At 58.0% G+C, this 27,752-nt stretch overlaps 1 protein-coding gene across 1 annotated transcript in view; it reads right to left on the bottom strand.

Annotated features, from left to right (window-relative positions):
* The window catches only part of BSN (bassoon presynaptic cytomatrix protein), a 109,085-nt gene that overhangs the window by 17,713 nt on the left and 63,620 nt on the right, over nucleotides 1-27,752 (bottom strand). Inside the window, exons 3-4 of the mRNA XM_075547915.1 lie at nucleotides 22,942-23,350; nucleotides 8,288-9,175 (exon numbers count right to left, since the gene is read on the bottom strand). Of these exons, the coding sequence (XP_075404030.1) occupies nucleotides 8,288-9,175; nucleotides 22,942-23,350 (1,297 nt within the window). The remainder of the gene's footprint in view (nucleotides 1-8,287; nucleotides 9,176-22,941; nucleotides 23,351-27,752) is intronic.

The raw sequence follows: 27,752 nt of genomic DNA, 5'->3' as shown, positions 1-27,752 counted from the left end.
CATTGACAGGACTAAGACGAGTTCAGCTGCGCCCCTCTCCCCTATTGTGTGTGGCAACCCCGCCTTTTATCCCTCTTCCTCCCTGTGTTTGCTCTGACCATCCCCACTTTCCTAGCCTGTCCACACTCTGTCCCTGAGTAAATGCTGTCTTTTGGCTCTCAGATGGTGTGGTAGTTACATAATCTGGTGTCAGTTTGAGACTCAAGAGTGAAGGGGTGAGCCTGGCCTGTCAATCAGGTTGCAGCTTGATGACCTAATTTGGAAGCACTAGGAGATACATAGCTTGCTGGAGGTGGGACACAGGCTCACTCCCTGTGAGACATTCCAATGGAGAAGACACATGGAGCTACGCTAGAGCCCTGGGGTTGGAGGAGCCACGTGGAGACCCATGCCAGCACTGAGATGCTTCTACCACCACTGGATCCACAAGAGTTCCTACCCACTGGCCATTTGACATCATTGCATGTGCTTTGTGCGTATGAAGAGGAATTTATAGATTGGTATCGGGCATATATGGTAATATCAGACCTATGGACTTGATCTGGGCTAGACTGGGATGATTTCCTCAATGTTCAATTGCTTTTGTAAATAAAGCTCTTTCTTATACATAGGAGCATCTATGAAATTGTTTCTCTAGTGTACTAACACAGATGGTTGACCATCCTAAGGTGTGGGAACCTCAGTAGTGTGATCGTGCCCCTCATAGACCTATGATTTGGCCCAGAATTGAGCCGTTTTCAGGACTGAAGGGTGACCGTGGGCCATAGTCACGGGGTTCCCGCCAGCCACCTGACCAGTAAACCCACACTTGCTGTGATTTATAATTTTGTCCCATATTTTTCTCCCACTCTGCAGGACCTTCTAATGGGATCCTAGTTAGCCATGGGAGCTGAGCACCGGCTGGTTCTTCTTGTCTCGGGGTGTGGACTAATGTTTGGGTGGCTCAGAGTCTGTGTCTTGTTGTCACCAGACCTCTTTGCTCGGGATGAGGAGAGGCCCACAGGAGAGCCTTAGATGGTCTCTCATGAGCTTTCCAGACCCCAGCCACAACTCACCACATCAGGAAGTGGAACCCTGTCTTTCTGCCAGTGACCCGGGTCCCGAGTCCCCAGGCTAAGAATGCCCTTTAAGGCGTTTGGTTAGGTCTTAAGAGGTTTTCATGACTTTGACCCCTGGGCACTTTACTGCATTCCTGGAGCTATTCGTGGTGGTTTCAAACTGCTGACCCTACTACAGCTCACAGCCCAGCTGTAACCACCCCGCCACCCGGGCTCCTTCACAAGGGGGCTTCCGGGAGCGTGCGCAAAAACTCCCCTTTGTACAAACTGTCGAAACGCCCCTTTGTGCATGTGGCCATGCTGCCTTGGCTGCCCACATGTTTAACCACCAGGACTGTGTGCCCCACGGCGCTGACCTCTTATGCTCCCTGCAGCGTCTGCCCCTGCCGCCACTGTGTTCTCCGGACTCTCTCCGTCTGTCGCTTCCCCTGCACCCACGTTAGTTAACCTGTGTCTCCCCTCTTAGCATCTCCCCATCCGCTGGCTCCACTCTAGGTCATCATCAGAGAGCATTCCCTTCCCTGCGGAAACGTTTTCCTGACTTCTACAAGACACCTTCTATGAGCGACAGTGGGGACTCGTGACAGCTTGAGCTGCACGTGTCCCCCTGTGACACTGTGTGTCTGCTGGCCACCTTCCACCTCTCTCTAGCCATGGGGAGTGTCACAGGTCCCTCTCTGTGACAGGTTTCGGTTTGACACGGGCCCTGGGTCCCCGGGAGGCGGGGGTCACTGTGTGAAAGAGCGGACCGGGCACACAAGAAGGGCAGGGCGGAGACGCCCCATGTGAAGGGTGCCGAGGGGCTGAGGAACAGGTGCCGAGAAAGGACCTGGGCTTCCCCCGGAGCAGACCAGGAGCCTCTCCTGGAGCCTGTGCCCGGATTCACATGCCTTGGCTACCAAACAGTGGGAGAGTGTCTCTCTTTGTCAATGCTGTCTGCTAGTGGTGCTTCCATTGCGGCAGCACTAGAGGCCAGGCCACGCCAAATCTGCCAGCTGGGGAGGGATGAGGGGGGAGACTGATGAACTGAGCTGGGCTAGGGTCGAGTACTTGGCAGTGAGTTTTCCACTCTCAAGGTCACCCACTCTCTGTGTCAGGCCCAGTGCTGGGAGTGCATGATGCTGGGATGCAGGCAGGCAGACAGACAGACAGACTGGGCCCAGCATGCATCCTGGAGCCCACAGCTCCATACAGGTGATGACACATGTGACATGGGGATCAGTGGGGCAGCTTTCAGAACACTCAGAACAAAGTCAGAGCTGCTCAGCTCCAGCTGCCTGTGCCAGAAAGGGAGGTCCAGGAATGCCAAGGTCCCCAGTGGGAGATGGCTTCAGGTCTAAGGCTGTTGGGGGCATGTCTACCATAAGTCTCCTCTAGAGTCTGGGTCTCTCCCTTGGCAGGGTATGGGCCACAGGGAAAGGGGTTACTACGGTGCCAGCTGGGAGCAGGAGTCTTGCCCCACTGACATTGCCTGTTCTCACCCCCTGGGGGGCAGAGCCCCTGGCACCTTTTAAGCTGTTCAGTCTTCAGGCTCTCGACAGCATCTCTGCCACAGGATGGGCCATCATGAGGCTCACAGGACCACAGAGCGGTGACAAGGGAGGGGGTGGGGGGCAGGGAGAGGAAGCAGCTTCTGGCCATCATTCGCTCTGGTCAGCCAGCACTCAGTACCCACATCTCATATAGGCTCCAGGCCAGATCTGAGCCTGCCCACCGTGGACGCTTGCTACCCCTGAGTGAACTGCCTTAGGCACGGCATCTTCCAGCTGCATCTTCCAGCTGTCGAGGCAGGTGCCTCATCAATGGCCCCGCCCTGGTTTCTGCCTGGAGCTCTGGGTGCTGCATGTCCAGCCTGGCGGAGGGCAGAGGGCTGGCATGTGTTGGAGTGAGGCCTGCTCAAGGCCCGTGCGGTCTGCCATGACACTGGAGCCCCTGCTCTGCTCCAAACCTTGGCCCCACGCCCAGCTGCGTGCCTGTGCCTGTGTTGTCCTTCAGAGGCCCTGTGTGTGCTCACCCTGCACCCTGGAGGGCCGAGCCCTAGTACCCTGCCGACACCCTTAGAGCTCAAATGTTGCTCCAAGTGTGCCCCCCACAAGCCCCAGGGAGCCCGTGGATGCCAGCTTCTGTCTCTCAGAAGCCGAGAGAAAGTTCTGAGAGTAAGCAGTCCCTTCCCCCACTCTGCAGGGTTTCTAGGCCCCTCTTGGACACGCATTACTGCCCTTCTGGGCCAAGCCTCTAGGGGGAGCTCGTCATCTGCCCTGCCCTGTCTGAGTGACTTGACAAATCCTACATCTCTCCCACTGGCCCGCAGATATCACTCGGGGGGTCTGGATACAGGCTGACCTAATCCCAAGTGCCCAGAGCTGGTCCCTGAATCACTCGATGTCCCTAGGCCCGGCCCTCTGCAAAGCATGTCACCTGGGATCACAAGTCCCGCTGGCTGGTTTCTTGCTGGTTGGGAGCTGCTGACTGCTTCTCCTGCTCCCCGCTCTGCTGGGGAGGCAGTGGGGAAGGCAAGAGGATCACGTGAGGTAGGAGCTAAAAATAAACACCTGACCCGGCTGCTGGAGGCCCTTCCCCAGCTCTCCGCGGGGTCCTAGGTACCACGCAGCAGAGGGTGGCTGAGTGGGGCTCAACAGTGGTGCTGTCCACTCTGCCCCCCCGCCACCCCGTCCTTCAGGAAGTCGTGGCCCAGCCTGTAAGATAGGCCCCTGCCTGAGACCTGTGCCAGCTGCCCCCATGCTGCCGCTGCCCCTCTCCTGGCCAGACAGATTTAGCTTCGCTTACAAGAATGATCATGAAAGATAGTGTTCATACAGCATGCGATCCACCCTCCTTTCGATGCTCTGTGGAGATGCTTTTATAACATTTACAGGGTGGGACCACCAGCCCCACGTCCAAAGTTTCCTCATCCCGGGAGCAGCCCCTCCCTATTTGCGGCCACAGCCCTTGGCCATCATGAATCTACGGCCTGTCACCCGGGCATTTCTGGTGGGGGCTCAAGGCTCCTCCCTGTGCTCAGCACCCCTTCTGGCAGCAGGGTAACATTGGGGGTGCTGCACTGAAGGACCTGCGCCTTCACCCCCTGGGCTTTCCACTACCTCATTCATTTGTTGCTTCACTGGACTCTTTACTCCCTCATTCATTCATTCACTCACTCATTCATTCATTCCCATGTGCATCCTCTCTGTTGACAGATCCCAAACTTGTCCCAGATCTGCTGGGGGAGCTGCCGTCTGCTTGCCCCCGGCAGTTGTGGGCATGGGGTGACCTGGGCCTGAGACTGGACAGGTGGGAGGCTTGGATGGCCACTCTGCCTCACCTCTTCCTGCCCAGTCCCATTCTGGGGGCAGGAAAGTACAAGTCTCCCGAAGGCAACCAGGGTGCCTGCCCTCAGATGAAGCCAGAGGGTTCAGTGTGTCACTCTGATGAGGAGGAAGGAGGGTGAGTTGACTAGGAGCGTGGGTGGGGCACCCTGAGGTAGTGAGAACTCTTGCCTTCACCAGCATGCCCGTCGACGCCTGGGGTATGGGGCATCTGCCCTGCCATTGGTTGTCTGAGGGAAGCCGCTTTGCACACGAGCTCGAGCTCCCTATTTGTGGAGCCGGCCCGCATGCCAGTCTGGTTACAGTGGCGCCGTGATGACCGGCACTCTACGGCCAGCTGCCTGACCCTGCGTCCCATGTCCCTGCCACCAGGCCAGGGCGCTGGGGACGAGAACCGCAGAGAAGGTAACATCCAAAGTAAAAGGCTCAGGGGTTCATCCCGTGGATACAGCCTGGCCGTCATGGTGCCCTGCCCCACCGTGACCCCCAGACCTGCCTACACACCTCCTTTCTGGGTCCCTGCCTCCCAGAGGAAGGCTCCCTTCCAGGTGTCCCCAGGGAGTGCTCTCATGCCCCAGCACCAAACATGTTCCCCCCTGTCGGGTGCTTCCCAAGGCTGTGACCTCACAGTCACCAGTCAGGGGCCGGTGGGGGCCTGCTCTTGCCCAGAGACTCTCTTTTAGGGTCTCTGATTCCAATTTCCCAGCTCAAGGGCTCACTGAGAGGTGGGCCTTGAATAAACAACTGAGGTATGGCACCTTATCTGGCTTTCCCAGAAACCCAGGAGGGAGTGTTATTGCTCCCACTGCATGGAGGAGGAGGTGGTCTCCTGAGATTACTACCCCCAGAGGTGGGACTGGAGAGAGGCAGCCACTGGCCTTCCTCCCAGGTGCCCTCCCCCCACAGGACTGAAGCCCAGCCCAGCCCAGCCCCACCAAGTGCAGGTGCCAGGCTCTTTGCTCAGGGAGGCTGAAATGCTCAAGTGCACAACTTCTTCCAAGAAGATACGAAGCCGGCAGTATTATTCTAACAATCCCAATTCCGCTGATTTCTTCATGAACTCTTATTTTGAACTGAAGGCCAATTAAAAATTAAGCCAAAGGGTACTATTATCCTTCAAAAAGATAAATAGGTAAAAAATTTGGGACCAACAACTCTTAATTATGAAATGACTCACTAAACAGCACTATGGTTATTTTTTTTTCCCTCGAGGAACTTTCAGAGGGAGAAGGGACCCGGCTCTGCTGCCTCCTCTGTTGTGCGCTCGAGATGGGGAAAGGGTTGGGCAGCTCGGAGAGGTTGAGAAAAAGTCTAAGCCCACCGGCCAGGTGGTAAGCTCTGGCCTGAGGTGAAACTGCACTAAGTCTAATGGGGACCCTGCCCCATGGCCCACTCAGAGACACAGCCAGCCAGGCAGGCTGTGCTCGGTCGAGTAAGTGTGGGGAGCAGCAGGCTGGGCAGAACTGCCAGCTAGAGCCAACTACAGAAGGAGGGCTCTCTGGCCTGGCCGCCCGCCTGCCCGCCCGCCTGCCTGCCACTTGCTCCTGGGGCAGGAGGAGCATCTGCAGCACCTGCTCGGGAAGCAGGAGCCTCTAACCAAGAACACACAAAGTGGGTCACAGTAAGCATGTGATTGCGCACCATGCCAAGCGGCCACTCGCTGGAGCGAAATCACAGAAGGCTGGCCTGGTTAAGGGGCTCAGCAAGGGAAAACAACATCAACCCCCAGACCCTCCCCACAGCCCCTCAAAGGCCGGGGCTGGAAGAGTTCAGTGAGGGAGGACAGGGCCTATGGCCACAGAGAGGAAGGTGGGGAGTCAGCGCCAGTGGCCAGGGGAGGCAGTGGAGCCAGGGCTGATGGAGGTTGTGGCTGAGGAGGGGCTGGGAGAGGAGTGCAGGGGGGTTCCAGGCCACTGGCTTGCGGGGGTGGTCTCTGGTGGTAGAAGGCGGCTCAGCGGTCTTGGTGGGACTGTTCCCCATGGGCAGCCATAGGCCCTCTGGGGATGGCAGTGCCAAGAGGCAGGGCCATTGGGAGAGTGAAGTCAGAGTTGGGTCCTTGTTCCCAGCGTGCTTATGGGACTGGCATGCACGCAGGGAGCACAGGCCAGAGGTGCGGGGACACCCACGGGACCCTCAAGAGGCAGGGCCATCTTGGCCAAGGCTCTGGAGGCACATGTGGCATGGGGCACAGCGGGGGTGGGATAGTAGACAACTCGGGAACCCCGAGTGGCAGAGGCTCTGAGGTTCAAGCAGCTGCCTCCTCCCCATTCTGCATGTGATGGGAACATTTCGTTTTGGGCCGAATCAGCAATTCCTGTGGCTTGGCCCAGGGGCCGCCGCAAGGAGCTGTCAGGAATGTTTATGCTCCCAGACAGGGGCAGTGTCCCCCCTCCTCGTGCCCATCCTCCTTAATGAGGGAAAGCAGGCTGGCAGGCCTCATGGGGACCAGGCTGGGCCAGCTCAGCACTCCTATGAGGCTCTGTCCATCAGCATCAGACACCCCACGCAAGCAGCGGTGAGGTCGAGCCTGGTGATCTATGGGCAGTTGGCTGCGTTTCTGCCAACTCAGTGGTGACCCCTTGGTCTCCTGGGCCAGCCAGGCCAGCTGCTCCCCAGGGGGCAGGGCAGGGAGGCTGTGGAGGTCTCTGGCCGAGTGAGGGCTGCCCCAACCTGAGGCATGCTAGAAGTGTGGCCAAAGCAGTCCAGGGTGCAAGCAGTGGTCCCCCCAGGGGTGCCCTTCTGGAGGACATCTGGCCCCAGGCAAATCCAGAGAAGAAGCCACAGGGGTCCTAGAGGCATGTAGATGACCTATCTGGTCCCAGCTTGGACCAGCGGTGGCCAGCACGCACCCTGCCCTGTTCTGCCAGCGAGGCCTGAAGGGTTCAGCCGGCTGGACCACCTCCTGACCTGCTGCTGCTGGGAGCACACACACACCCTCCAGGAGGCCCCAAGGGCACTCCCTCTGTGGAAGAGAGCTCATACAGCCCTGCCAGGGGGGCTGACACGGTGCCTCCGGGCAGGGAGAGTGAGTCGGGGTCACAGTCACTTCCAAACCCAGGCTGAGCTGCCTCTGCCAGGTGGCCAAGTACCCACTGAGCCTCTAGGCTAAGCTCCAAGCTGCCCACGAGCACTGGGCCTCCTGGCCCCTCCCAGCCCTTGCTGCCCTTCCCGGACTGCAATGCTCTCAGCCCCCCTCCGACCACCCCCACACCCCCAAAGTAAGAAAGCACTCTAAGCATTTCCACAAGCAGCCCTGAGGGGAGCCCAGCCCAGCCCGGTCCAGCCCAGGCCAAGGAGACTCTGTGGACCAGGGCCTATAGTTCTGACATGGAGATTTCTATATCTGTGACCTTGGCAGACCTCCGCCAGAGGACTTAGGGTGAGTCTCACCCGGCTGGGCCGGAGCCTGGGCAGTGCGACGTGGTCTGTCCCGTTGTGAGAACGAGGGGAAGGCTTCCCACCCAACCAGGGCGTGAGGCACACCAGACACATGGCCTCGGCCCTGTGGCCTCCAGCTCTCCTCCCCTTGGGTCACCTGCCCTGGCTCTGGTGTCACAGAGGGAAGGAGGGTGGGGTGCCTCAGGGTTGTCCAACTTATATAGGGGAGCCTGGCTTCTTGTACTGGGACCATGCCCATGGTGGCTAAAAGTGGGAAGCCAGACCAACCTCAGGGCACTGGTCAGCCAATCAGAGGCAGTAGGCACCACAACCCACCCCTCACTGTGGCCGCCAATGTCCTGGCAATAGCTGGTCTGGGGGCAGGGTCCGGGAAGGGAGAGTAGACCCTCTTCAGTGCTAACTGTCTGGGCAGCCCTGTGCCCACTAGAGACCCAGGGCTCCTTTCCAGCCACGCCCCCAGGTATACCCAGGCCCAAGAGACTGAGCGTAGTTTAGCTTTCTTACCTCCACCAGGTGGGGTGTTGGGTTGAAGCCACACAGGTTGCACACCTGGAGCTTGCAGGTGGTGCAGGTGTTGTAGTTGGCTGGGCCCTTGCTGCCCACGTTGAGCTCAGCTTGGCACAGTGGGCAGGTGGCCCTCTCCTTCAGCACTGCCTTTGGCTTGGCAGCAGCCTTGGATGCTGCCTGGTGTTCTGCTCTGCCATGCTTCGGACTGGTTGTGCCTCCAGTTCTTGCCAGAGCTCCAGGCCCCGATCCTGGGCCTGCTCGGGTCCCAGGCTCCATTTTGGCTCCAGGTGCTGGCCCCGCCCCGGGCCCAGGGCCCGGAGCTTTGGAGCCAGCCTCCTTGCTGGCATCACTGAAGATGATCTTGGGTTGCCCCTTGCTGGGGGAGGGCTGGCCCTGGGAGTCGGAGTCAGGCTGCACGGACATGAGGGTGCTTGCCTGGGTCAGCAGTGATGCCCCCAGGCCAAAGAGTTTCCCGGTGAGACCCTCCTGTGTCTGCTCAGCAGCACCAGCCCCTGAGGGTAGTGCAGTGGCACTTTTCGCCAGGGCCTCTCCTGTGGGTGGCCTGGGCTCGGCTGTGGAAGGCTTGGTGGGGAGAGAGGGCTGAGGAGACACCCGCCCCACCTCCAGAGGGGCAGCTACTTGCGCAGGCCCTGGTGGTGCTGAGCTTGTCCTGGCTGGCTCAGCCTTGTGGGAGCTGGGCTGTGGTCCTCCTTGGCCCTGGGCTCGCTCTGGTTCCCCCTTCCCCAGGGGCTGCCTGGCTGGGGAGTGGGCAGGCGACAGAGCCGGGGAGTGCAGCTGCTGCTGGCTCCTGGAGCGGGGTGCGGTGGTCATGTCCATCCCCAGAGCCCGCTGCATCTGGCAGTTCAGGCAGAGCCACTCCTTCACCTGAGGAGAGAGGTGCAGGGTCAGCAGGGTGGCCATGACGGGCGGTGCCCAATTGGGCCGGCCCCCAGCATGAGCAGGAGCCCCATACTCTGCTGAGCTGAGCCTGTGCCTCCAGGGAGCAAGGTGTAAAAGGGGCTGGAAATGGCAGCTGGCATTGCCCTGCCCTCTACCAGGTGCCAGGGGCAGAACAGAGGCAGCCCCACACTCGGCCTGCCCATACCCTCCTGCTCCAGGGTCTCCCTGGCAGCTCACTGGCTGGACCCCAAGACTCCTCCAGATCTGTGCACATCACTCTGTCCCACATGCTGCTTCACCCTTCCATCTGCACTCCTGGCCTCCTGCTAGGTTGATCCCAAATGGTCTCCATGAGTCCCTCTCCTTCCCTCCTGTTCCCCTCCAGCAGTTTCCACGCAGCAGCCCGGAGTGACGTCTGCAAAGCCCTCAGGAGACACAGTAGGGCTGGGTTTTGCAAGGCCCCGAGAGAGAACTTCACAGACTCGAGGGCCCCGAGCCCCGACCTGGGCTGTCGCACACTCTGCAGCAGTCAGTCGGTGGGAAGGGAGGGCAGAGAGACTCAAAAGCAACCACGACTCCCAGAGCTGCGCGCAGTCTAGCAAGGGAGACAAGTCAGACGGCAAACCCGAGGTCACAACGTCGTCACTGGTCGTCTGATGGCCCTCTGGTCCATTCTATAGTGGCTTCAGTTAAAAAAAAAGAAGGAAAGAAAAAGCGATGGGGAAATACACGCAGCTGGAGCCTCCAGTGAGCCCTTGTGAACACAGGGATATGAAGGGGCTTGCCAGAGTGCCCCGAAAGTGGACAATGGCCGAGGTCGTTAGGTTACAATGTAACACCTTATCGCTGGATCTTCCTTTGTTAAATGTGTTCTAGCTTCTAATATCTTCCACCTCCATTCCTAGTGAGTACAAGAACGAAGACAATGATGGGAAATGCATCGTGGGGAGGACTGCACAACTGCTTGTGAATGATCACGCCTATAAAACCACGAAAGAGCAGCTTGCGACTGAAACGGGAACCAAGCCCTCCAAGACCCAGGACATGGGAGGCTCCCTGCCCCACTTTCCCAGCACGGACTTTCTCAGAGAACGGGATCGTCTGCGCCCCCAGAGCAGTCAGACTCGTGGGCCTGCTTGTGTGGCAGACATGCGACGTGGACGGGGCACCTGGCTCCAGCTGGGCCCCCACTGAAGGCAGCCAGCAGCGCGTGGATGGCACGTGACCTTGCAAACAGCCCACGTGCCTAGGTAAGGGAGGCAACCTTTTTCCTTATGGATTTTCAGACAGGAGACAGTGGGCTGGGAGTGGCAAGGGCTCTTCTTGCCCAGCCGCAGAGAAGCTAAGCTGTACATTGCTAGAAGTGAAGCCCAGAGAGGGACAAAGGGCCTTTCTTTCCCTCGACCCCCGCCAGTACCGGTTCTTCTCCAAACTCCCCAATGTGCGTGAGAGCCGGCCCCATATGTGGAGGCCCAAACCCCTCTATGGCCTCCTGTCACTCTTACCCCAGGAGCTTTTGACCCGGGTACCCCAGCCTTCCTGACCTCTGGCCTCCTGCCTGCCAGCCCCCTTGGTTCCCTCACCCTTGTTCGGCTACGTGGTCCACGGAGCTTATTTCTGCACCAGAACCTTAGCCCTCACGATTCCCTCTGCCCCACCCCCTCGTGGGCAGCCTGTGGTGTAGGCATTGATGCAGTGTACCATCTAAAAGATGCCTTTCTCCCCACCCGCTAGGAGCTTCCTCAGAAGCCACCAACTCTTTTCCTGGCGCTAAGCGATCCCAGACCCTCTATTCATTGGCTTGCTTGGGGTCTCTTCTCTCCCTGACTGGCAGGGTGTGGTTCTCAGGAGGGAGCACAGTGGCACAGACAGGCTCTCCCAGTGAGATCAGCTTAAGGGACGAATCCTGGGAACGTGCTGATAGGGGGCACTTTCCTTGAGGCAAAGCCACAGGCCTTGGCCTAGCTAAGGAGCATCTTCCTGTATGGTCCCAGCTGAGGCTGGAGGCCAGGGATGCTCCCCGGCCTGTGATTGTGGCCAGAGGTTCCGAAGGCACCATGACAGCCCTGATGGCCAGGGAAAGGTCTAGTTTCTGTGCCTCTGGGCCACAGAGCAGGGAGGCGGATGGCTGCTGCTGACCTGCCAGCTGGGAAGCCTGGGCTTGGCTGTCTGAGCCCACGTCCAAGGACAACATCCTTGGAGTGGGAGGGCTGCTGCTCTTTGGCGAGTACCCCTGGTGTCAGGCACCACCCAGGGGCTGTCCCCAGGTGCTCCTGGGGCAGTAGCTCAGAGGGAGGCCATCTGACCGCCCAGTCCGTCTTTCATTCTATTCCTAACCAGAGAGAAAGTCCAGGTCTGAGATGGCTTCGGGCATGATTGAGAGGTCACCCAAATAGGAAGTGGTACTGCCAGCAGGAGCAGCTCTGATGGCCCTGCCCAGTCCCTGACCCAGAGCCTGCAGTCCAGTGCCCACTGATGAGTGTACAGCCTTGGGGGGTGGTCCCTGCATGCTTGTACCTTCTAAAGGTCATTCAGCTTCCTATCATTCAAGGACGGAGTCCAGATGTAGCCCCTGCAAATCATGAGCAAAACTATCCCCTACAGACCAAGGCTCACTCTAGAAGCCCTTTAACCTGGTGGGGTATAAAGTGATCCCCACATCTGGGAACAAACTGCTAACTTGACCTGATGCATTCTGAAGACCCAACACCTCTATGTCTGTCTACATTTGGGAAGAGAAAGGCACAGAGGCAAGTACTTTCTGTCTCTGAGACTTAGTCCAAAGGCATATTCCTCCAGAAGAATGAAATGTTGGGCCTGGGGGCTCAGGATCATCCTCTCAGGAGACACCTAGGCCAGTGGACCTACCACAGTTCACAAGGACAGGGTTCTCTGCATGTCACTTGGGCGAGCTAACAACTGGGGTCTTAAAAACTCAAGAGAGGTCCTCTAAGGTGCCACTACTAGCTCCTCCCCATGCAGAGGACAGCAGAATGGAGAGCCTTGGAAGGGCATGCAAACAAGGAGTCCGATGACGGGCGGACAACACAGACATCATCTTCTGCAGCCCAGAGACCCGGACAACTAGATGGTGCCCAGCCAAGCCTGACAACTTCAACTCTGAAGAGATCCCGTGAGAAGACCAGGCTGATTGGAAATAACAGAGACAGGCAGGATCCCGTGACTGCGGCCCAAAGTCACCCCTTAAACTTGAGATTGAACTCATTTCCAAAATAACAGATGGGTCTCTAAGGTGCTGTAGGAGTGGGCTCGATGGCAGGGAGCGTGAGTTCAGGGGTAGGGGGACAGTGACACGAGACAGACCCATGCAGCTTGAAATCAGCAACCGTTGGAGATCAGAGGGGCAGCCTTGGGCTAAGGACAGAGTTCAGAGTTCAGGAGGGCAGGGAAAGGAGGAGGGATGGAACTAGGAAAGCCAGGAAGGAAGTAGGCCAAGTGCTGCTCCATTGTGGGTACTGTAATCAGTGACAGGAAACACAATGTGTGAATTGTTGACAGGAAAACTGATCTGCTCTATAAACCTTCACTGAATTCACAATAAATTACCCCCCCCACACACACACACACAAAGGATAGAAAGAAAGAAAAGAAAACCTGTAGAAAAATCAGGTAAGGGGAGGGTTCCGATCCACCCCAGGGGGAGTTCTCAAGGGCAGGCCATTTCTGCTCATCCTGAGAGGGACCCCTGGGAAGGGACCAGCCCACCTTGTGAAGGGAAGCCAAGTGGCTGGCTGGGGGGAATCTACAGATTCAGTTCTTATCACAGATGCCAGGTCCTTCCAAAGGCCGCATGTCCCAGGTGGGTCTTACTGAGAAAAGGGAGTTGGCAAGTTCTGGACAGGCCCAAACAGGGCGCCCTCCCTTCCCCGGCCCTTCCACGTCACAGGCTGTGTCACAGCCGCTGCACCTAAAATAGAACCTCTCCCCAAAACGGCTGCAACACCCCCAGTGACTCATCGCTATTTCCATCCATCCTCGCCCAGACTGAGCCCCTCTATCTGCCTCCCCCTGCAGGCAGACAGGCCCTGTGTGCAGCGCCTCCTAAGTAGGACACTGGCTGAGGGGCACTCCGCACTGGCTTCCCAGCAGGACCCTTACTTCCTCCTCTACCCCATGCCCCATTTCCTGCGCTGAGAGATAGGGCGCCACCAGACGGGGAGAGAAGCAGCTGTACCCTCATGGCTGCCCGACTGGCAGGCCTCCATCGGACTCCTCCAGCCCGCAGAAGCCTTTCTCAGCCACGCACACGGATCCCTTTGCACCAAGGGTTGGGCCCAGGAGGCCCACTGTGGTTCTTCTTCGGCACCCTCCCTGCCAGCTGCCCACCAAGGTCAAGGGATCACCCTCTCTCAATACCCTCATGAGTCGGGTGCAGGCAGCCCACCACGGGTCCTCGGTCGGTCCTCAGGGTCAGGGGCGGCCTCCCACCCAGGCAGACAGCTCTTCTAGACACTAGCCTTTGTCAAGCTGACCCTTCTTGCCCGCAGGGAAGCCCATCCTCCCATCTCAGAGGGGTGCTGACACCTCCAGGGCTGCCCACGGACCCTAGCAGTCATGGTGGGAAGGCCCATGTGGTGCACGGGGTCAAGAGGAAGATTGGGTCAGGGGCCCGCAGGGACTTCCTAGAGATTCATTGTCCACTCTGCCAGGAGACAACGGCAGGACATGGTGGGCTCTACAGCTCTGCGGAGACTTCCTCCCCCAGGAGGGTCCTCCCCAGCAGCTGGCTACCTGATCTGTCCCACGTGCAGAGGGGCTGTCAAGGTGTGCCAAGGATCCAGAGGTCTGTTGTCCTGCGAGCCTGCTGCTCCCACCCTGCAGGCGGAGCTGGACTCACCACCAACTCTTGGCTGCTGAGAGCCCAGAAGCAACAGGCCCTCTTCCTCCGCACCCTCCCCCAGTGCCCAACCCGGAAGGAGGAGGGGTGTAGGCATCAGTCATGAAGTGGCCTTCCCGCAGAGCTGCAGTGCTTGCCTGTGCGCCCAGCTCTGCCCGGGAGCCGGACATTTAGTGTGCACTGACGTCCTGCCTGATGCCACAGCCAAGTGGACGCTTATAGAGCAGTGCATAAAGGCCCCCTTCCTGCCTGCCAGTCCAGATGTTCCTTGGGGGGCTCCTGTTGGGCCTGGCTCTGACCCCAGGCTGAGTCCCTGGCCAGCCCTGGCCAGGAGGCAAACACCCCTGTGTGGTCTCTGCACCACAAGGGCAGGCAGGCGGGGTGGGGGTGGGGGTGTACAAGAACACCTTGACCCACAGCTGGACTTGCCAGGAATGACTGGAGTGACTGTGTGACTCTCACGAGGTCAGGACCTCGAGGGGGACCCTGGGGGACCAGGATTTGGGAAGGGGAGGCTGAACAGCTTCCTATGAAGCTCCAAGGGAGCCTGGGAGGCGAGAACTGGGAACTTCAAGAATTAGAGGCCAAGATGGAGGCGTCTGGAAGTCATCCACAGCCAAGAGGGGTGTGGCAGGATGGTGGGATGAAGGAGAGCTAAGGCACTGGCTGCATTCCAAAAACTCCAGGAATTTTAAGGAAGGGCTGGGGCACTGCCACCTCCTTCGGTGCAGAGAGTACAGCTTCTCCTGCACAGGGCCACCAGGGACTAAGAGGGACATGTGGCAGAGAGGGCAAAGGTGAGTTGACTGGCCATGAACTGGGAGATGGCGAGGCAGCTGCACCCCAAGACCCACTACAGGATGGAGTCTCTCCCTCTCACAGAGCTCCAGGTCAGTGAAGCCTTCCAGCACCGCTGGGGACCTACAGTCTCTGTGGGGAGGCCTCACAAGACACCCCCAACCCAGGACCTCACCCCAAAGTGCAGCACCCTCTCCAGAATCAATCCTGCACCCATGCTCCCCCAGTTTTCCGGGTCCCCCTCACCCCGTGGCAACCCCTGAGCCTGGTGAAGCATCCCCGGCCACCCACCCAGAACTCCTGCTTTCAGGCCATCTCTTCGCTCCTCCTTCACAGGCCCCGTCCAACTGCTGGTCTGCCAATCCAGCCCCTCTGCTCCATGCCTGGGCTCATTGACTTCTATCTGTATCTTCCACCCCTAGACTTAGCCGGACACTTTGCCCTAAACAGCTGGCCCAGGCACCAGCGTATGGGCTTCACCAGATATTAACTTACGCTTGCGGACCCCTCCTGGGCCTCTACTGCTACCTGCTTAACTTAGTCCCCTCTGTCCAGGAAGCACCTATCCAGTCTGGCTAGTCACTTTCCCATGCCTCCTTTAGCGGACGGTCCTGATTTCTGTTTCTTAAAGAGAAACCATAGTAGAGGGGCCCTCCAAACTCAGGATCCGGACCCTACCTCTTTGGGGTCTTGCTCCTTCAGTCAGAGCCCAGCTCTTCAGTCGCCCTGGGTGACCCATCCATTTCCTCTAGGAACTTGGGCGGCCTGCACACCTCCCGCCCAGCCCCTGTTTGCATTCTCCCCTCCCCTTCTCAGACATGCTCCTCCTTCTCAAAAGAGTGGTTCACAGGGGCAGATCCCAAAAGCATGAAGCTAAAGACAGTGCATTCTATAGGACTCTGTTGATAGAAAGTTCTAAAACAGAGCAATGGCTGTTTCAGGCACGGGGGTAGGTTGGGCAGGGATAGGAACCCAGGACTTTGAGGCCATGGGGCCTGTCCTCTATCTTGAGAGAGGATTTGTGTGACCCAAGCGCATGCTTTTGTCAAAGCCCAGGGACGGTACATTTCAGCTCTGTCCATTTCATGATTGCTAAATGTTGCCATAAAAAATGTAAATACTGGACACTAGTTAGTGATATGCTGGTCTAAGTGGTCAGTAGGAGGGATACTGTTAGCTCCGGGACATTTGCAAACTCAACAGAAAGTTCAGCTCGAAGGCAGATGGACAGATAGAGGAGTCGATGGATAGAAAGAAGGATGGACATGTCATAAAGTCAGGAGAGATATGTGCTCATTGTGAATCTAGAGAGCGGACTTAGGGTGTTTACAGTACAGCTCTCAGCTTTTCTGTAGGATTAAAGTGTCTCCTAAGAAAGTTCTGGAGGACGAAGCTGTCTGTCCACTGATTGTGTTGTGCAGCTCTATTGCAGAGAGCTCCTGAGGTGGGCACTCAGCAGTGGGCCCCACCCTCAGGCCAGGACCCTCCCCTCTCCTCCTGACTGGGGGCAGGGCCTCCACTTCCTCCTCTTCCTAGGGAGCCCTTCCCAGCCAATCCCCCCCCCCAACCTGCCCGGTTCTTTGCCACAGTGTGGGGAAGCCCAGGCACTAGCCCTGCCTCCTCCCTGCTCGGCTCTCCTTCTTGGGCTCTGGTATTGTGCCCCATCGCATAAGAGGTACTGCGATCCCAGCGGGGATCAGGGCCTCCGTTATGTTAATGAGGCCATCTCCACCTGTCCAGGGTGCGTCCTAACCCTGACCACTTGTGAGTTAGGAAAGGGCGGCAGAGACGCGAAGGTGCACAAGCACAGTGCTGCACACAGAGATCACGACGAGGCAAAGGCGTCCACGAACCAGGAACGCCAGGGACTGCGGTGGGCAGGTCCCCCTGTTGGAGTTGCATGCACAGCTTTGCAAACTGTGAGAAGGTCAAATTCTTTCCTGTTACAGCAATGCTAAGAACAGAAAACCCTGTCTGGATATGCTTGTGAATCTCCAGTGCGGGTCCTCCTTCCACAACTGCCTGCTGTGCGTCAGTCTAAGGCACCTTCAATTTGACATGGCCCCCTCCTCCCCACCCCACCCCCAAAATAGTCTCTGCTTCTTAGCCCCATGCCCAATCCTTTTCCCAAACCTGTCTGTTTTAGCTTCCAAAAGAAACCGGGAATCTGCTCCAGCTTGCTCTGTCTTCGCTGGCTCCCAGCCCTCACCCCTGTCTGCCAACGCATTGGCTGTTTTCCACATAGCAGCCAGTTTCGCTTTTATTTAATTTTTTAATTGGGGTCAGCCACTTCAAACATTTCTGTGCACAGTGCTATGCAGCCATCCACTAGGGGGCTTGTAAGTGTACCTCCAGCCACTTTTCCGGTCCAGAGACTCTAGAGACTCCAGGCAGCCCAGCCACGTCTCCAGGGCCCCTGGCCCTGACTTAGCCAGCAGTCTGACCTTGGCTGGCTCTCGCCCTCATGTGAACTCACAGGAGATCACAGCTCTGCCTCAGGCCTACCTGGTCTCCACCTGCCAGTTGCTCAGCTCTCATCGAACACCCTGTTCTCTCGCCTCCCCTCCTCCTGCAAGTCCCCTCACAGAAAGAATCCCACGGAGGTCCCAGGCTTCCTCCTCAGCCCTGGTCCCAGGGGGGCTGGGCATTTGGAGGTTTGGTCATTAGTGGCAGGGCTGCCTCTCCCACTGGCCTGAAGGCTCCACAGGGACCGAGCGCCACATCAGCTTCAGTTCCGCCAGCTTCTCCAGGGCCTAGGGCAGCTCCTGGCTATCCTAAGGACTCAGAGAAACACCTGTAGTGGGAGGGATGGGGCCACCAAGTGGATATGAGCAAATCTGCCCATGAGTGGTTGTCAGGTGCTGTGGGGCCCATTCTCAGACCCCTGTGGTGGGGCAGAAGCAAGTCCCCGCTGGGTTTGCTTAGACTGTAGCCTCTGTAGGAGCCCAGAGCCACAGGGAGCTTCCAGTTAGCAGCCATGCACTGAGGCGCTGCAGTAGCCAGACCACTGGCTATCTTATCAGCCCCCCCGCCCCCTCTCTCTGCCTCTTCCTGCAGCTGTGGGCTTTCTCAGCACTTCCTTTCCCTGCCTTCTTCCCCGGCTCCCCTCCCCATCTCTTTCTCTGTCTTTCATGTTTGCTCTGTCCTCCTTTTCTGTTGCCCTCACACGTTCTCTGTTCTGAGCTGATTTTGTGTCCCTTGGGTGGGCGTTGGTAAAAGTGGGGCTCAGGTTGCCCACATATAACTTGGTCGACGCTTTGCTCTTGTTCTTTGTAAAACCGTGGCTTTCTATTAAGAAGAGATGAGGCTTGGAGAGCAGCTAGCTCCTAAGACACATTCTGACTCAACTCGCCCACTGCCAGCCCCGAGGCGCCACCACCTCTTACCCTGTCTCCATCCCTCCCTCTTCCCTAACCCTCTGGACTCTGTCCTGGGGTAAAAGCTGCCCTTTCATCTGACGTAGTCAATTATTCTCTGGGGAGGTGGGCTTAGCTGCAGATGTAAGGGGTCAGAGCCATAGTCTGGCGGCCGTCAGTCTCTGCACCATCAGTAAGCCAGGTCTGTGTTGTGGTGTGGCGTTCTGGCTCACACTTGCTCCACTCCATTGTGGCTCCTTCCAGAGCCGTTGGCAGTGGGAGCCAGGCACCATTGAGTTCTTTGCGTCGGGGGCTGGGACTAAAGTTTATGGGAGATCCATGAGCCCACCGGACTGCTTGTTCCCATCTGTCTTCTTCTTCCTGTGGAGGAGGGGAGACCAGTCATTGCACCTTGGATGCAGGCTGCTCATGAGGGTTGACGACTTTCTGTCTGCTCACCGAAGCAGGGCGCAGGACCCTGTCTGTGAGAACTGTTAGGCCCACCACCGACTGTGGTGACCCCGCCCACGTTCGTCTTTTAGCTCACTTGGTGGCCCCTCTCACAGCTCAATTTTACGACCCGGGAAGCAGACATACTCCAGCAAGGCTGCCACTTCTCCTGCCACCCCTGTAATGCTGGTGTCCCCTGGACTGTGGTTCCAGCAAGGAGGCTGAAGGTCCTGCTGCTACAGAGCATGGACTGGAGCCAGTATGGGCTGACCTCGGGCTAAGCGAAGCTTGGGGGACATTTTCCTGTTCACTGTGGCTGCACACAGCTGGACAGAGGGCGGGAGTCCTCCCCACCCTAGCCAGGAGAACACATTCTTTCCTCAGTCCGCCTCTGGGCCCAAGTCCTTCCAACACTTTCTCCTTCCTCCACTGTGGCCTGGGCAGTAGTGTGGCCAAGAACAGGCAGACGGCTGGCTGCATACTGCATCTGCAGCACCACCCCCGGGCCATCTGGCCCCTGCCCTAGCAGGAAGGGAGTGGGATGCAGGCAACAGAGGAAATGCTCAGAGCCGCTGTGTCTTTGCCTCTGGCTCTTCTCCACCCCACACAGCCTGGGAAGTGCCTGGACCCAAGGCTTGCTACGTCCACTCGGGGGCAGGGGAAACACACAGGTTAAGGAACTTAGAACAGGTGAGCCAAGACTATGCTCTGTCTGTACTTCTGGGGGGTAGGGGTTCCTGGCAAGTGATTTTGATTAGAATCAGGGAGGTGGGAGGCAGATGGTTGCCTGAACCTGAACGTGACAGGCTTGATGGGAGGTGGGGTGGTGGGGGCGCTAAAGGCTGCAGCCTCACCCCAGGTAGTACTCTGGGAGGACTCTGGGGTCTGACCTGAAAGCCAGGCATGTCTTCTGCCTGCCCTCTACACTGCACTCCTCCGGTGACACTGTGCCCAGGAGCAGGGCAGTGCTCACCTGCAGGAGCTGGCTGCTCTGAATGGGGCAGAGATGAGCTGGGCCTGCTGCTTATACTCTCCGCAGTGCACCCCCCTCTGTCTGCCCACCCTAATCTGGCCTTCCTTCCCCCCACCCAGCTGGTTCATGGCCACATCTTGTCTCCTTTCCGCAGTTGGCCTAGTGGAGCCTGGCAAGTGCAGCGGGGCCTCCCTCCCAGTGAATAAAGGGGGTGGGGCGGCCCACAAGTGTATCACTGAAGGGTGGGGAAGCGGAGGCCCATTGCCAGTCTCCGGCTTCTCCTTTACAGAAAGCTGTGATTCAAGAAGCCTCAGGTACTTGTCCACAAAGCCTCGTCTGGAGAGGGGAGAGGAGCCACCTGCTCCTGCCTTCATCCCGTCCCTGGACACTAAACAAGCTGACATGCCAAAGTCCAGGGCCACACTCCTCTGGCCTCCTTCACTCAGGGCGTCCTCAGCCAGAGGGTCCATTTTGGGTGGTGGGAAAGTTTGGATCCCAAAATTGAACCCCTGGTCTTCTACTCGGATTTCCTACAGGTGAAATAATCCACTTGCTCTGCGCTACCAGGACCGGGCAATTCCGGGCAGAAACAGCCTCTACCGAGAAGAGTGGCTGGGCAGACCTGTTCGTTCTGTGCCAGCCCCAGCCTGCACAAAGCTGGGCTGCAGGCAGGGCAGTGAGGCTGAGGGATCCTGGTGGGAGAACTGGAGGCCTAGTCACTGGTTTGGGATTCGCCCCAATGAGCCCGGGGAGAGCTGGGACTTTCCAAAAGTTACTCCTTGCTGTGCAACTGTAAACAGCGTGCTCCTTCCCCAAATCCAGGCAGCTTCTGGGACCCAGAGGCCCTGGAGCCTTCCCTAGCACTGTGCACTCATATCTCTGTCCAGCAGGAGGCAGGGAAGCAGTGCATCCCGGAGGCAATATGTCCCGGCAGACCTTGGGGACATGTGCCATTGGCTATAGGAGCAGTCACAGGCACCCCTGTCTGCTATGATGCTCCGCTCGGGACCACCAGCATCCCGCCCCTTTCCATTTTGGTGGGCATGGAAGTGAGAAACCAAAAAAGAGAGCGAGTGCAGGATCGGGGTCTCCTGGGAGGTGCCTTCTGCCCGAGGCCCTGCCTCCCGGACACGACCACCTTCAGGCCTGCCTCTTGTCCAAGCCCAGGGCCCAAGGACCGCAGAAGGAGCCTTAGAAACAGCTTTCGTGGCTGACATGACGTCCAGTAGGAGTATGTCCAGTGAGAGGTGGTCAGGGCGGATGTGACCTGACGAGGTCTTGCATCTCTCCGCCAGTGGTGGGCCGAACTCTACAGAAGCGTTGTTTTCCCATCTCCTGGTCAGAGAGGGGTGTACCCACAAAGAGCACCTTCCCCAGCGTGAGGGTGAGGTTTCCCTGGCCCCTTGGGAAAACCTGCCAGGCATTGTTTCTCTCGGAGGGATGGCCGGAGGCAGCTCTGCCTCCTGGAGGTGAAAAGCTGCCGGACAAGCTGGCCCGTGTTGCCCACACTGGGCACCTCAGCACACCAGCCCACAGCGGAGTGAGAAAGCTGGCCCCTAAAGGGCTGCAGCCTGGTCGTGGTTCTCTGGATGCTGAAACCCCCTAGTCTCCCAGCAAAGAGCCACCCATTTCTCCAGCCCCAAGGTTCCCTCCAGGCCTTGGCTAAGAGGCCTACTCCTCACCAAACACGGTGCCTCTGCAGTCAGTTGGAGGGGCCCGTCCCTCCTGGCCATGAGCCCCAGATTCCTCCTAGCACAGGAAGCAGATGGACCGAGCGTCTCCAAGGTCCTCCCACTCTGTTGCTCTTCCAGGCACAGCCAACCTGGCTCCCTTCCCACCTTGCTGAAGGGCTTGGGTCTGGGTGGGCCTGAAGGCAGAGCCTGTGGTGCGACAAGGGCTGAGATGCCCACCGGGGCACTGATTCCACCCAGTGCGGCCCACGGCCACCTCGCCCAGAGCTGTCCAGGCCCTGCTGCTCCAAGGACTAGCTCAGAGAAGCCTGGGCCGAGAGGGGTGAGCCCAGCCCACGGCAGCCTGGGCTGCCTGCCAAGCCCAAGCCTAAGCCCTCCTCCTCCAGCGAGCCCCGAGCTTGTGGCCGTTCACTGGCAGAACCACGCGGGTGAGCTTTGCTGGCCTTCACCACACTGTTCTTCTCCATATGGAACAACAAACACTTACCTAATGGATTGGCGTCGGGCGGGGCCCATGTCTAACCACAGATGTAATAATCACGAGCCTGCACGCCTCCTCAGAGCTCCCCACACTCCCCCATTCCAGGAGCAACTCCAAGTGCACTGAGTCATCCCCCCACGCCAACAGCTCCTTCCGCAGAACCTCACACTCACCTCCTGCAAGTCACACGGCTCCCACCCACAGCACACCTCATGTCACAAATAGACCCCAACCTGTGAGTAACTATTCTCACTCGTCCCCCACCCCACCCTATCCTTGTGCGTGGTCCGAGGAGCACCTCGCTGGCACCTACGCTCGGCTCCTCTCCATCCCACCCGAGGGCAGCATCCCCAAGGGAGACCCAGGGACTCCTGTGGGCCACCCCAGAGGAGAGGGAAGAAGCCAGCAAACCTCCTCAGTTCACCTCAAAGGAAGCTGATACGTACAGAACCCATCCTAGATGGCTGAGCATTCCATGTCAGCTCAAAGCGACCCGAAGAGTCAGAATGGGGCTCTGGTCCCGGGCGAGAGCCCAGTCCCAGAAACAGCTCTGCAGCAGTCTCGCAGTGCAGAGCACTCCATCCTGGGTGGATGCGTGGCCACTGCCTAGGTCTCTATTCCACTCCAAGGTCATCTCTCTGGGAAGGAGTGGCTGCCCTGACACCTCTGGCCTTTAGCAAACTGGGGAAAAAGGTCAGAGGAGAAGCTTCCCTGGGCCCTGCTGGAAGGAAGCTTTCTGCCACCCCGAAAATCTTGCTTCTATCACCAGCATCCCCTTCTGGGGCCCAGGCGGCGACAGAGGCAGCTCTAGGACCAAGAAAACCCGCCTCTATTTGGGCCCTTCAGCTGCTCATGGCTCTCTCCAAATGAATACATGAGGGGACCACGTTATCCATGAGACTGTCATTAGCCCTTTCCAAATCCATCTTTCCAGTCTGAACCTGGGCCAAGTCAAAAAGCAGTTTCCACACCCAAAGGGGTATGAAAATTCCCCAGCAGGGGAGGCAAGGGCCTCCCCCCCCCCCATCTTGGCGCCTGGAAGAGCCCCCAGGTGGCCAAGGACAAGGGTGAGGAAAGGAGAGTTGGAGGAAAAGGATGGAGGGCAGGAGAGAGCTGGGTGGGGGGGGCGGCATGAGCTCATTACCTGGGTGAGGTGAGGATTGGGGTTGAATCCACACTGGTTGCAGACCTTGTTGTGACACTGGGTGCAGGTGTTGAAGTTTGGCTGGCTGGGTGTCGACTTGAGGTCCGAGGTCTTGCATATGGGACACAGGGTGCTGCTGGGAAGGGGGGCAATCTGGGGGACGGAATAGGGTGATGTGGGGGTGCTGCCTCTGTCCGGTGACACCGAAGGGGACCGTCCTGCTCTCTGCGGCCTGCTGTCCACCTGTAGCATCCTGCGGGGGCCATCTGCCTCCTGGCCTGCCGGGCCCTGGGCCCTCGTTTCCCGGGGGCTCTCCCGGGCCGGAGCAGTCGAGGAAGCCTGCTTCGGGGTTGGGGAAGCTGCTCTCTGGCTACCCAGGGGGTCTTTGGGGTCCAGTCTCCTGGAAACGCTGAAACAACATTGAAGATGGCGGTGTGTTAGAGACACGTCTTAGAGAAGCAGCAGAGAGGCCTCTGGTGAGTCAGGTGACCCTGCCGAGTGCCATGACCACCCTCCCCTCCTGCCTAGTGGTTCCGCCACAGCCACCGTGTGCCGAGGGCTGACTGACCCCCAAGCCCAGCCTGGACAAGTGTCTCCCACTTGAGCCCTGGGCCAGGTGGCAGGCGTCTGAGTACCCTGGTAAAAACGCAGGTGCTGATTTGGCAGATCTGGGCTGGGGTCCAAGATTCTGCATTTTTAAAGAGCTTTCAGGTGAAGTACACATCGAATACCAAGGCTTTACACCTACCCATTAGAAACATCTGGGATGATTTTAAAAATTCTGGTGCCTGGTTTGTATCCAAGAGAATCTGTGAGGGTGGGACCGTGGTATCAGTCCTCTGCCCTCTCCAGGGGAGCTCAGCTTGCAGCCCGCCCCTGTATGTCACTTTCACATGCTGACCCCTGAGAGCTGGGGACAGGGCACATCTTAATGGCCAGTAGGGGCCATCCCCGCCCCGCAGGCTCGATGCCAGGTAAAGCCCATCCAGACGTGAGAAAGGGAGCTGCTTCTGCAGGTGCAAGGCTGTGGTCAGAGTGCCGGGCTCCAGCCTCCCTCCACCTGCAGCCTGCCCGGGGCCGGGCTGCCACGGGGCCAGCAGCGTTTGGTGGTCTGATGCGGCAGCAGGGAGATAGGCAGGTGGACATTGGTTCCCTCGTGGGCCTTCCCCTCTGACCCAGCTTGCCAGCCTTTCTCCTCTCTGAGCCGCTGCTGGCAGGGGCACGGCACCCTGTGCTCTGATAGCATTTCTAGAGGAAAAAAACACTCTATTAAATTGCCACCCAGCCTTTCTGTCGCCAACCAACACACATCCGTCTATCCAGCCACTTTGTGCTGCCGTAAGCCAACCAGAGTCTGAGACTACCCCGGTGGGCCATCTTTGGCCTTTCGCCCATGACTACAGAGCCCTCTCCAGGCTATGCCAGGTCTGTGGTTTCTGCTCACTTAGCTGTTTTCACGGAGGCTGCATTGCCTGGTACACACAAGCAATCTTCTGTGTACCCCGTGGCTGTTCAGCTGAATGTCGCACCAGGACGCTGTTCTCTGGGAAATGTTTAATGTGATGAGGAGGAAGCCTCCGTTTGTCGATTCTCGACATGATGGGGACAGGAGAGGCGCACACACTACCTTCTGCACCTGGCAGAGCCTGCATTGCGCGAGAGTGCTCCCTGCCCCAGACCTGTGTACACCTGGCGCACAGGGGCCTCTGCCCAGGGCCCTCCCTCAGCCTCCCCTGCTCCTGGATGGCTGCTCAGACCTCTCCCTTGGTCCTTATGCATTCCGGGGGTTGATTTGCATCCCCCGGAAAGATACGGTCAAGTCTTCACCCCTGGCACCTGCGAGTGTGGACCTTCTTTAAAATAGTCTTTGTGGATGTAATTGCATGAGCTGGCATGAGTCCATGCTGGGCTTGGGTGGACCCTCAGACTGGCGGCCTAATATAGAGAAAAGCCGGCCACAAAGGGAAGGCGGCCATGTGACACCCCCATCAGCCCAGGACCTCCTGAGACCAGAAGCTGGAGCTGGTAAGCAGTGAGTCACTCCTTCCCCGAGGGCTTCGGAGAGGGCATGACCCTGCTGACACCCTTGGCTTCAGGCTGGTAGCTTCCAGGACCGTGAGAGGATACACGTCCATCTGTCCGTCCATTGTTGGGAACCACTAGTGTGTGGGACTTCGAGATGGGAGCCGGAGGAGAGCCTCCAACTTCTTCCTACTCCCTCCTCTTCCCAGTCGCTCCTCTCTGGCTGGCCTTCTCACTGGGAAAGCGGAGACCGGCCGAGGGGAACCTGCAGTTCACAGCCTCCTGGCGTGGGTCTCCTGACGTGTCTGCCTCCTGCGCCCAGAGCCCGCTTCTCACCATCACACATTCTCCCCTCTTCCTTCTCTAGGGGAACATTTCAATTACCATATACACATGCTTTCCCCAGCCTAAAAAAAGAAAAGAGAAGAAAGACATCTGACCCTCTGCAGCTACTGTCCACTCTCCTTTACAGCAAGACGCCTTGAGAAGGGTTCTCGTCACTCACGCCTCCCCTCCACTCCTCACCGCTCTCAGTCCCCTGCAGCGCACTGGAGATGCTGGCCTTTCCCTCGGGGGTCAAGGCCCTTCCCAGCTCCTCAGTTCCCTTGGCTTTACTTGGCCATCGTAGCTCTCCATAGCACTAACTCTCCTTCCTGACCCCGTCCTGTGAAACACCTTTTCGGTCTCCTCCTGAAGATGCAGCTTTCACGTGAGTGTGGTACGTCACGCACACATCAAGAGAATGTGCTCATCGACTGCTGATGCCACGAGGAAGGCTTCTAGTCCACGGGTTATTAGTTATGTTTTTGGAGAGAGAACAATTTGGTGAGGGTTTTTAACTGCATGGAGGGCCAACACCCCTAAGCCCCGTCTGGTTTGAGGGTCTGCTGTCTGTAGGCCTCACGGCGAATGGGGCGGGGGGGCGGGGTTAGAACCTTGGATGGCGACAGCTGCACTCAGACATGAAAGGAACGCACCCGGGAGTCATGTCTTGCTTCGGTAGAGCAGGGGGGTTTCAGTACCCGAGCCGCCAGACCATGTTCCCCACCAGTGCCTCTTACGGGGGAGCACAGGGTGGTAGTGGAGGAACGTGAGAGGCTCTGTGATGTGGGCTCCTTCCTCTGAAAGCCCGTTGACGTGGCACTCCCTAGGAAGGTGGTTCTGGCCCTTTGGTTCCTCACGGTGTCCCCAGGCCCCAAGCGGCTACACCATCAGCCTGTGCGAGCAGAGTGACAGAAAGACGCATCCACATGACTACAGTGAACTCCCAAAGCGAGGTGGGGCAGGGGCAGGGACATGGTTCCATCGTCAGCCCTCTGCCTGGAGCTTATGCAGCAACTGGAGCAGCCCGCGGAGAACTTGACTCCAGCCTCATTCATGCCTGCAAGTCTCGGGGCACTCTGTCACTCACTGACCCTGGATTGTAACCAGTATTGCTGGTGTAAAGGAACGCTAGCTCTTCTACTGAGAGCTGAGTCCACAGGTGTTCATTTACATCTTATACATATTTTATAAGTGTTCTTATCATCTTCATAAGGACCTATTTAATATTGCATTAAAATAAATTGTTTAGAAAGTGAATCAGACAGGGGACTCTGTCCCCTGGGAGCCTCTAGTCTAGAAAGGAGGCAGATGTACGCACACTGCCCTGCAAGACCAACTGCCACGTGGCCCAGGGGAGAGGCAGAGGGCTCTTTCGGGGAGGTCTGAGCAGGTCTCTCAAAAGCGGAGGTGTCTAAACTGGGTCTTAAAGGGTGAACTATTCTCTATGAGCAAAACCTTTGCCGTGCACGTGCAAAGGCCCAGAAGCATGCCCGCGGGGTGGGCCGGACAGGGCAGGCACTTCAGGTGCAAGCCGTTGTCATTCTCGGGGCCTGCATCAGCCAGCTGAATTGTGTGAAGGAAATGGAGACTCGAAGAGATAGAATGGGAAGGGCCTGGACAAGGCATCTGAGGCAGTGACTCTCAACCTGTGGGTCGAGACCCCTTTGGGGGTCCAATGACCCTTCCACAAGGGTCGCCCTATTCATCACAGTAGCAAAATCACAGTGATGAAGTAGCAATGAAAATAACGTTATGGTTGGGGGGGGTCACCACCACGTAAGGAACTGTGTGAAAGGGCCGTGGCATGAGGGAGGTTGAGAACCACTGCCCTGAGGTCTCCAAATAGGAAGGCACGCTGGTCCATATCAAGGAGAAGAGACAGGCTGGAGGCAGAGAAAGCCGTGAGAATAAGGGGACTGTCCAGGAGGTAACCCCGGGGTGAGAGGGAGGCCACGTGCAGGGCGGAGCTTTGAAGCCCAAGCAGGAGGGGTGCTGTTAACTGAGCTGGGGAGCCAGGGAATGAGGCTCATGGGAGGGTAGCGGATCGCAAGTTTCTGTTTGGATGTGCTGGGAGTAGGGGCTGTCTAAGGAGCCCTGGTGGCGTAGTGGTTACTCGTTGGACTGTAAACCGCAAGATCAGCAGTTTGAAAACGCCAATTGCTCCAAGGGAGAAAGATGAGACTGTCTACTCCCGTCAAGAGTCACAGTTTCGGAAACCCACAAGGCAGCTCTACCCTGTCCTATGCGGTAGCTGAGTCAGAATCCGGTCAACAGCAGTGAGCTTGGCTTTTTGGAAACGACATCAGGAACTGTGACTCAGACCCTGTGTTCAATGTTTGTTTCAAAATCTGGAAGAGTGGCACATTTGTTTCACCAGTCTCAGCAAGAGGAGAGCCGCGCCGTGGGCCCAGGAAAGCTCTGTGGGGAGCCTGCCATTTACGGCAGCAGAGGAGCTTCAAGGAGCA

The sequence above is a fragment of the Tenrec ecaudatus genome, chromosome 4 (genome assembly GCF_050624435.1).
Source record: "Tenrec ecaudatus isolate mTenEca1 chromosome 4, mTenEca1.hap1, whole genome shotgun sequence".
In the NCBI taxonomy this organism is placed as follows: domain Eukaryota; kingdom Metazoa; phylum Chordata; class Mammalia; order Afrosoricida; family Tenrecidae; genus Tenrec; species Tenrec ecaudatus.
The sequence above is the reverse complement of the archived record's forward strand: the minus strand, read 5'-3'. Positions and strand labels throughout refer to the sequence as shown.